Source organism: Toxorhynchites rutilus, chromosome 2, assembly GCF_029784135.1.
Source record: "Toxorhynchites rutilus septentrionalis strain SRP chromosome 2, ASM2978413v1, whole genome shotgun sequence".
NCBI classification, from domain to species: domain Eukaryota; kingdom Metazoa; phylum Arthropoda; class Insecta; order Diptera; family Culicidae; genus Toxorhynchites; species Toxorhynchites rutilus.
Window position 1 is genome coordinate 213,574,197 of NC_073745.1, and position 10,907 is coordinate 213,585,103.

The window sequence follows — 10,907 nt, forward strand, 5'->3', positions numbered from 1 at the left end:
AGCTCTATGTACGGACGCGGCATGGAGTTGGAGGGCTGGTTTCTTTCAGCCTTTTTTTCGCATCATGGCGGGCTGCGCGATTGGGATTGTTCTTATGTTCTTGGCTTTTTTTTGTTTTTTTGTTTTTTACTGCTGTTGATCTATTCTTAGTTAGAACTGGAATTATTGGGAATCAGAGCAGAGGGTCCAAAGCCTCTAATAATTTTTTGGCGCACCAGTGATCAATGGTTATAATGCAGAGAAAGTAATGGATAAACCCCTAAGTCAGAAACTCTCTCCGTGACCTTATCAAGTTTGAACATATATCGTCTACTCGAGGAATATGAAAAGAGTTTCTCGGCGACCTTCTCAGGTTGCCAAAAATATCCTCGGTCAAAACAGTTGAGAAAAAGTAAAATGCAATACGAGTGACGAATTAAAATACATAGTTCGAGAGTTTTTGAATGAGCATTCTCAGTGACCTTCTCAGGTCAGATAGAATATTATTTTCGAAATTTCATTTCCTCGAATAGTTAAGAGTACGCGTTTATATAATCACATCACTTACCTCAGTGAATCCAGATTTTTACCTCTCCCCACTAACAACTATCCCTCCCATGATAAACGCTAGGGAACCACGCTATAGAGGCGACCCTTCTGGCCTTCGGGCGGCGAATGTCATACTAACATTCCTTCCCTTCCCCTGGTGACTGTAAGGACGTGGCCGGCGTCGTTATTGACCATTTAAAGCTCGAATCACCGAAAATTGCACAACGAGAATGATTTGCTAGTCCCAAGCGTCATTCTGAGTGTTCTGTGTGCAATTTGATTGGTTCAGGTCAATCACGAAGAGCAACTACGAATTGTACAGTCTACCCAAGCTCAAGAAATACAAGAGCGGTCAAAATCGTCCAAAGAAGTAGCCGAAATTTTTGAAGCAATTCAAGCTCGGCGCATGTTATTAACATCTGACAGTGAACTAAAAACGGAAATACATATTTGTAGCGAATTGTGAAGGGCAAATAAATCAAAATTATGTTGAGTTAAAGAAATCGTGGGCATGTGAATTGAACCCCAAAGCAGGTTTCCGCCTGAAGGAAGTCATGGTGTGGGTTTGGTGAGACTGGAAGCAAATCTGTGTTATGAGCTTTTACCAAGCCACTAATCTCGATGAATTCCCACTAGGATTGGGCGCTCTGGGATCGATGTTCAGAAGATTGATGTTTTTCTCTCTGATTTTCAATTTTTTGAGTCAATTATTTGTACTCAAAAAATCACGAAAATCGATCTTTTTTTTCGATTTGTCCGATTTTTGATTCCAGTTTTTTTGTAAATTTGTTTTTCATTGAACATTGATTTCAATCTCATCCAAAACCACCTGACAAATTTCTTAAAAATTATTCAAATTTCAAGGTCGTAAATATAGGATATGGCTGTTTTGAAATTTCGATCATTGCAAAACAAGTGATCACATATTATATTAACACCATCAGATTGCGGACCGCTCACGAGTTTTCTCGTGTTTCGCATTCCGTCTGTTACGGTTGGATCACGAAATAACCCGTGTTTTCTACACTTGAAGGGTAAATCCTTGGTTTGCCAAGAATTTAACAAGGCCTACTGATGGCTCGCCTTCGTCTCATCCACATCGAAGGAAACGATCTCATTCGTGGAATCTGAACAAATGGATCGTTCAAGTTTGCCTCAAAACGCGCGATCCTTAATGTGTTAACTAGGCTGGCAGTAAAAATTGTGAATGAATTGGATGACATCGGGTCTAGCTGAAGCGTTCTTTTCTAGACCTGAGACTAATACAGTAAACATTCACTAACTTTGCGAAAAGGGAAAACCAGTCATCGGCATTCGCGTTTTAACTGGTCCGGCATGTTAAACGTCAAATAAAATCGAGGGGAACTTCAATAAATTGTTTGATTCGCGTTGATCATGAAATTGGATAAACAAAAAGATTCCAATGGAAGTTTCACACTGAGTGCGACAACAGGTATGAAATATAATTTGAGGAAATTATTTTTCTGTAATTTAATCAATGTTTTTGTCAAGCGAAAATAATGTCAATTTTCATAACTTTTCAAATTACATTCGAATGTCCCTCACAGCAAATCTTCCATTCGAATATGGCGTTGATTGTTTACGAAATTCGGCTTTTTAACTGGTCCAAGGACCAGTGATTCTATATATAATATGGATAATATGAATAAAACATGGAATAGAAAGTAGAAACAAAGTTGAAACAAAATTTAAGCGAAAAAATAGAATTTTCTTGATTTGTTTTTCCAAAAACTGTAGGAATGTCCACGTGGACAACAGAGGGAGGGGTATAAGAAATGACCACCCTTGTCCACGGAGGGGAAGGGGGTGTCTAAAATCATGCTTTTCTGTCCACGTGGTATGTGGACAGCCCCTTGACTCTTTACAATTTCCTTTCACTATAAATTTCCTAGTCTTGAATGACGTTAACGTTCCTTTTGGAACTATTACCGTCTCAACGTATGCATTAACTAGCGTCATTTATTAATACTTAGTTGAGATTCCTTAAGCCAAATATCACGTCTTGAATGTATTCCGAGGGGCAAGAAGGAAATTTTTTTGACGAAAAATCCCCCGGCCAGAACGGGAATCGAACCCGAACACCCGGCATGATAATGTCAGACGCTAACCACTCGACCACGAGTGCACCCCTAGTACCTTCCTAGTACTTCTACCAACACTCGTCATTGTAATATCAAACGATTTTCACACGCAATTATCGTTCAAGATTTTTCAATCACTCGCAAATAACATATTTCTCCTATTCATGGAATGATATTATAATAGGATGATGACATCTCAAATCGGACGATTCCTTCCTCGAGTTTTACGCTCACCCCTTTGTTTGATTAACTCTCGCAGACATTTGCCTCCACTCCAACCATAACCCTCTACAGCCCAAGCCCGCCTTTAGATGGGCTTCGCGGATTTTCTTTTCAAATTATTCAGTCATTATTATTTTCAATGTTCACCCCCACTAGAACGTCTTTAGAATATTTTCATCTATCACACATACACATTGGTTCTAAGCTGGCAGCTTTCTGCTAGCAGTATTTTATGTTGAAAATCGAAAATTCGTGATAAAAGAGGAATTGGTTTTTTAGATAATTAAAAAACTTGATTGTCGAAACACCATAGAAACGTATCGTGCTCTCTAATACCTCCACAAGACAAATTTGATTCCGTTTGCTTGATTGGTTCTTGAGTTATGCAGAAAGGGCCTGCCCGGGAATGGAAGTAAAAGTGTTCCCAAACCAAATCACCCGCTCTATGGAAAATATTCTATAGGGTAATAAATAAGAAATTTTGACTATTTTTTGGACCATTATGAGGTTCAACATAGGATCTATGGTAAAAAACGTACTTTTTAATGTTTTTCGTGCAATTTTTTTTACTGAAAGTGCAACTTACTATGGTGTATCGAGAAATATTATTAAAAAATATTTTCATCAAAAATTAAAGTACTAAAGAAAATCTTGAAATGTTGAAAAAAAATGTTATTATCCTAAAATCTATAATTATATTGCATTCGTGTGTTCGTGAAAAGTGCCTCCAAATCTTATTACCAGCGCTATGGAAAATATTGTATAAGGTATCAAATTAGAAAAATTAAGTAATTTTTTTTAAACCCTATATGGTTCACTATAAGAGCTGTCGTCAAAAATGTAGTTTTTCTTCTTTTCACGTCATACTCAATAGGCTTGGTAATGGAAATTCGAGAAAATACTCAAAGTACGTTCATTATGATGTACCACGACAAATTATAATTTTTTTGTATAGAAAATAAAAATTTTAAAATTAAAGTAATTTTTTGGTATTTCAAAATTTTGATTTTTTTTTATTTTTAGATCCATTAAAACATAGTTCTCATTTGAATGTACCTATTTTTGATATGCGGTCTTTTCAGAATTTTAGAAGGTTTTGAATTTTTGGAATTATCAAATTAAGTTTTGAGACACAGTACTGCTGTGTTCGTACTTGTTTTTTTTATATTTATGAATTTTTCATAATGTATCGAGTATTGACCGTACTATTCTAAGGCAATTCATGAATACAGCAATAAAAATGGATTTTGCGTTGGAAAATGAAACTGATTCAGAAGAGACATATTGGGTTGGGGAAAAAGAAATGTCGTATATTGTCAATATATGGCAACACTTAAACGCATCTTGTATTATACTTATCGCATCGGGTCATACTATAAGGCTATTTAAAGACGATAATCTGTGCTACAAGTGTCGTTTTGACAGTGTTGTGATTGTCCTTTTCAGCCTCAAGTTATAGCGTGTCAAAGATGGAGTCCACCAAGCAAGAAATTCGCCATATTTTACGTTTTACTACCTGCGAAGTAAAACTGCAACGAAGACGGCCGAAAAAATTCGTGTAGTTTATGGATATTTATCGATTTCGTTCTGATGTAGTGGCTGTTGAAGATACACCCCGTACTGGTAGGCCAATCGTCGTGGAAACCGATAAAATCGTTGGAATTATCCAAGTAGACCGGCATGTGAGCACTCGCTCGATTGGCCAGGAACTGGGTATAGACCATAAAACCGTTTGGAACCATTTGCAGAAGATTGGATTCCAAAAAAAAGCTGGATGTATGGGTGCCACACGGGTTGACGCAAAAAAATCTTTTAGACCGAATCAACGCCTGCGATGCACTGCTGAAACAGAACGAACTCGACCCATTTTTGACTGGTGATGAAAAGTGGGCCACGTACGACAACCTAAAGCGAAAAAAGTCGTGGTCGAAGCGCAGTGAGCCGGCCCAAGCCATCGCCAAGCCCGGATTGACGGCCAGGAAGGTTTTGCTGTGTGTTTGGTGGGATTGGAAGGGAATCATCCACTATGAGCTGCTCAACTATGGCCAGACCCTCAACTCGGTTCTCTACTGCGAGCAGCTTGACCGTTAGGAATGGTGTTGTTTTCCACCAGGACAACGCTCAGCCTCACACATCTTTGATGATCCGCCAGAAGCTACGGGAGCTCGGATGAGATGTCCTATTGCACCCACCGTATAGTCCGGACCTGGCTCCAAGTGATTATCATCTCTTCACGTCCATGCAAAACGCTCTTGGTGATACTAAGTTGGCCTCATAAGAGGCTTGCGGAAACTGGCTGTCTGAGTTTTTTGCAAATAAGGAGGGGGGTTTTATAAGGGGCGGATAATGAAGTTGCCTTCTAAATGGCAACAAGTTTGCGAACAAAACGGCGCATATTTGACTTAAATTGGATAATTTTGAGTAGGTTAAATAAAGCGTCAAACTTCGATCAGAGATACGACATTTCTTTTTCGCCAACCCTATATTTTGAAGGCGATAATATACATTTAGATGATAAATAAAGTATTTTCTTTAAAAACACAAATTCCCGGTATAAATTTGACGGAATGTATTACATATTTAGGGAACATAGTGTTGTGCAATCAAAATTCGAAACATATTAGATGTACCGGTAGGTTTCTTCGGTTTTACAAAAGATGGCGTAACTTGATTATTATTCCAGTGAATCAAATTTCCAGACATTCGTTGGAAAGCTACTGTCATTGCGCGTCTTTTTCAGTATACGTCAGAAAGTTGAAGAGTAAACAACACAGTTCTTGCCACTTCGAATATGTCGAATTTCATACCAACGAGAGTGTTTTTTTTTTCATTACTTCAATATAAAGAAAAGAGTTGTGGAAAGTCATCGCATTTTGATGGAAGTTTATGACGTGGTTTGCACGGTTTAAAAGTGGTAATTTTGACTTGAAAGACGAAGAACGTTCCGGACCGCCAAAAAGTGTGAAGATGAAGAATTGGAGGCTTTACTCGATCAAGGTCCGTCACAAACGCAACAAGAACTTACAGATACATTTGGAGTAGCTCAGCAAACCATATCCGGTCGTTTAAAAGCAATGGGAATTATCCGAAAGATAGGACGTTGAATGCAGTATGAATTGAAGCTACGAGATGACGAACGCCGTTTTTTCACGTGCGATAACTGCTTCAACGGCATAAAAGAACTTTTTTTTTGTATCGAATCGTTACTGGCGATGAAAAGTGGTCCATTACGACAATTCTAAACGTCGGGCAACGTATGGATACCCCGGCCATGCATCAACATCGACGGCCGCGCGGAATATTCACGGCCAGAAGGTTATACCGTCTATTTGGTGGGACCAGCTGGGTGTGGTGTACTATGAGCTGCTAAAACCGAATGAAACTATTACGGGGGACCTCTAACGATGACAATTGATGCGTTGATGTGTTGATGAGCCGTGCACTGAAGGAAAAACGGCCACAATACGAGCAAAGACACGATAAAGTTATTTTGCAGCACGACATGCTCGGCCGCATGTCGCGAAACCGGTCAAAACATACTTGGAAACGCTGAAATGGGCGGTCCTATCCCACCCGCAGTATTCTCCAGACATTGATCCGTCCGATTACTACCGATTTCGATCGATGCAACATGGCCTGGTTGACCAACACTTCTCCAATTTTGATAAAGTCAAAAATTGGATCGATTCGTGTTTAGCCGACAAACCGGCCGATTATCTCCGCAGAGTTCCGCGAATCGCCAGAAAGATGGGAGAAAGTTGTGCTGGGCAATACTTTGAATATTAAATTTGTAACGTATTTTGCAGAATAAAGCATTAAGTTTTGAAAAAAAGCGAAGAAATTTACCGATACTCCTGTACCGTATTATTATATATTATAGATCATCAGAAATATTAGAATATTTTCGATTGTGAAAATTGTGATAAAATTTAGGGCTCTTTTTACGAATACATGAATACAATACAATTATAGATTATAGGAAAAATTCAAAAATGCTAGAAAATCACAAAAAAATAGAAATTAAAAAAATATTAAAAATTTACTAGATATTTTCATACCGCGCAGTTCTCGAAATATTCTCAAAAAAGATCACCAATACCAACACATATAATAAATACACAAACAAATAAATATACATATTTAAATATAAACTAAACCTGTAATGGGTCTCATCATTCTAAAAAAAAAATTAGAAATATATTTTTTGTACCTCGCAACACTGTTAAAATTCTCAAAAAAAAACGCGCATATCTAGGAAAGATGCAAAATCAAACTTAAATACGAATTAGAGTAGTGAATCTTTTGCTGCGAAAAAATACGAATTCACGTTGCTTTGACAGTAGCCTTTGCTCGCATCAGAAAGTTGGAACAGGACAATCAAGATGAGTGCAACAAGATATTAACAAAATCGCCCAGCTTCACATCGATGAAATGATGTAAGCAATATTCCAGCTTGCTGCAGGATAATCAATAATTTTCCGAATTCCTATTGATACTGTACTGAATTTTCAAAAATTGCCTTATCTCGAGTTCGAGATAAGTTTGGACTCAAATTTGTGAGTAATGTGAGTTAGTTTCACCAATCCCGTACAACTTGTTTTCGTCGTAAGGACGATAGTTTGCCAGGTTCGCATGATTTCGTCATTCAATGTGAATGACTTTAGCGAAAAAAAATCGCAAGAACAAATTTCGCACTTGAAAAAATCGTTTATTCTAAAGCAAGCTTAACTCCACTCATAGGAGAAGCAACAACATGCACTGAAGTAAATGTACACAGAAAACCTGGCTAGTTAAAAACACCTTTTGTATCATTAACATTTCAATTACCGCAATAATTGAATTTCTAATCGAATTATATACAGCAGTGAAAATGTTTCACAAATTGAATCTTTCCCTTGATTGGTAACGAAATTTTCTGATATTCTCTGATTTTCGAGGTTTTTCCAGACAGTCGACACCCTCAATGATTAAAATCATGTATGCATTTACACTTACCAGCATTAGAATTCATCCCACGTTTATGAATTCGATGCGGTTCAGCATATGGCACTTTTCGGCTGATCCAAACGTTCGATGCACTATTGATATCTTTCCCGTGTATACTGGCTCGCCTGGCTTCCGTTGCCGACGGTTTCAACCCAGTTGATTGGGTAGTATTTGAACTAGTTGAGTCCATTGATTTCATCTTTTTTCGGACACGAGAGTGCTTATCGCTCTCTGAATCGTGTCGCTTTTTATTGTTTTCTTTATTCTCGCTCACTTTCTTGGACTGATGTTGATGATTTTTTTCGAATGATCTCTTTGATGAACTCGAAACTTCCGTATGAGTCTGCCCATCGTCAATTGACTCGAGAGACATTTTTCTTTTGCCGTGAGAACCCAAATCGGGCGGCGGTTCCTCGTCGCATATTCCTTCCAGGAGACCCTCGAGCACATCGGTTGGTATTTCCTGGTCTCGTGAGCAATAATCGTCTATGCTGATCGGTTCAACACTGGCAGGAACAGCAACGGAACATAATATACCGCATTTGTCCTTGGAAGCAATCGTACTCCTTTCGGAACCTTTTGGTTTGCTTCTAAGTGGAGAATTTCGTTGAGACAAACGCATGAACCATCGTTTAGAATCCTCCAAGTCTTCTTCGTTTTCTTCATCGGAGATGTAAACTGGCACAGAAGCTGAAACTTCTTTAGAAACCTGTTCGACGGCTACATTTTCAATGTTGGGCACTTCATCATTCTGTACCGGTTCCGGTTCATCGTCGTCCTCTAAATCAGCAGCTAAGGCTTCCTGCTTTATTTGACGGTAAAAAGACTGCGTGAGTTTCTGCTCACTAAAATCGTTTTCATCCTCATCGCTATCGTCTACCGAGATAATATTCTCTCGCTCCGGACTGGGGGCCGCGTAAGAATCGCGAAACAGGTCTTCAATTTGATCTGATTCTTGTTCTAAATCGATAATCATCGGCTCCGCAATTTCATCATTTTTTTCACCATTATAATGTTCGCTAACTGATTGGACCTCTTGCTTAATCGGAGGTATTTGGCGTGAAGAGTTATTGTTTACTTCGGCAGTGCAATCTCTCCTTTCCTGTTCGTTTCCAACGTTTTGCCTGTGGCTGCCATTGGATTCGTGTGCGTTTCCAGAGTATCGTTTTTGGTCATTTTCCAAGTTGATCGGTCGCTCTTCTATTTTTTTCGTTTTTTGTCCAACCACATCCTCTCTCTCACTCTGTTCCATCTCTATAGCCCTCTTCTCAGTCTCAGCTAGAATTCCTTCATCTAGCCGTCTCATTCGTTCAACAGAATCCTGGCATTTTACACCTTCATCGTCAGATGAGAGGTCAATTTGTTCCACTATCCGATAAACAGGTGCCCTATTGAATGGATTGACTGGATTTACCTCCTCTTGCGCTTGTGGTAAATCATTCGCACCAATATCCTCCAGCTCTTCATCGCTGCTTAGAATCGTTTCAACATCGCCATCTCTAATAATCCGATTGCGATCCTTGCAGACCTGGTACAGCAAAACGTTATCGTTCGATTCGTAGAACGACTGTGGATTGAAACATGACGTACCGATCCCTACCAGATCTCCTTCGGATAAAATCACGGAACCAGGATGATCGCGGTTGAACTTACGATCGTTCACAAATGTACCGGAGGATGACTATAATGGGAACAAATATATTTATACCTGGTTTCAAACGATGAGTTAACTCACCGTCTCATCCGTTAAAGTGGCCAGTCCATTTTCACATGATATTGTACAATGTTGCTTCGAAATATGCTGGAATTTTATCTATTGATTTGACGAGAAAAAAATATGAGCGAAGTCACAAAACATATCGTGCCAACAAATGTTGACTCTACCTTATTTAGATTGATGGCCGAGCGGGGTGAACGGCTGATATCGGTCCTTTCCTCGACATTTACGATTTTGTGCTCGTTTTGATGTAGCCGCTTTAAGAACCATCGGATTTGTTCCCTGCATAAAAAAATACCACATATAAATTTACGGTTTAAGAACATCAATGCCAGTACCCACCTATATTCCATTTTGTTATATATTTGCTGGAAGGCACAATGTTTTTTGCTCGTCAGCAATATTATAACTGCAGATGCCTCAAAAATTATTCCACAAGTTTATACATGTACAAACGATATTAGATTTTTCCATAAATGAGTATATTGGTTGCTAAAAATCAATTGATTTCTTAACCATATCTATCTTTTTTCGGAAACGAAGATTTTAACAATGGTTCACTTTGTTTATGTTTCCTTTTTGAGTGGCTCTGATGTTTATTCCGTTTATTCGTGTTGACGACACTGAGCTTCGTGCTCCGAATTTGGAAAACGTCAAAGATAGTGATCCCCGATAATCGTTCGATTAATCGATTAATCGAATACTTCCTACAGAAATCGATTATTAATCGAACGAATACTGCACAATCAATAATCGAAGCGAACGAATAATTTACGTCGATTAATCGATCCAAACTCAGAGAGAAAAAAACGTACGGTCGCTGCAGTTTTATCCTGAAAACAAATCAGTATCTTTGACGCTCCCCTAAGTTCGTAAACGAAGCTCAATGCCGTCAACGGGAATTGAGCTTCGTTTACGACTTTAGGAATGAGTAAAAGATAATAATTGATTTTCAGGTGGAATGAACACTTTTTTGATTCCATATGGCTTTCTAGCAAATGAGAAATATTAATCTAACTAATTATTTCTCTCAGTGTGACGATTAATCGATTAATCGATTATTTGGGCCGATTAATCGTATCGAATAACAAACTACTGAAAACTATTCGATTAGCTGATGAACGATTAATTTCAAAAATCGGGGATCACTAGTCAAAGATAATAATGGATTTTCAGCAACGTAAATAGACAGTGACCAGGTATGCCAGAAGAGTACTCGGGTAAGTGCTAGTAAATAGCGTGCAAAATTGTTAAGATTTGTATGGATGGTATGGAAAGATTCGTAAATTAATGAAAAACGGATTCAGTCATTTCATGGTGGATTGATGAAATTCTTGCGTCAATCGAATTCG

The 10,907-nt window shown here is 38.5% G+C and overlaps 1 protein-coding gene across 2 annotated transcripts in view; it reads right to left on the minus strand.

Annotated features, from left to right (window-relative positions):
- Positions 1–10,204, minus strand: part of LOC129769334 (uncharacterized) — a 25,790-nt gene extending 15,586 nt beyond the window's left edge. For both annotated transcript variants that reach the window (XM_055771541.1, XM_055771540.1), the window contains exons 1-4: positions 9,898–10,204; positions 9,723–9,837; positions 9,574–9,651; positions 7,848–9,519 (exon numbers count right to left, since the gene is read on the minus strand). In XM_055771541.1, coding sequence (XP_055627516.1) covers positions 7,848–9,519; positions 9,574–9,651; positions 9,723–9,837; positions 9,898–9,908 — 1,876 coding nt within the window. In that variant the 5' untranslated portion in view covers positions 9,909–10,204. The remainder of the gene's footprint in view (positions 1–7,847; positions 9,520–9,573; positions 9,652–9,722; positions 9,838–9,897) is intronic.
- Positions 10,205–10,907: the final 703 nt, after the last annotated feature.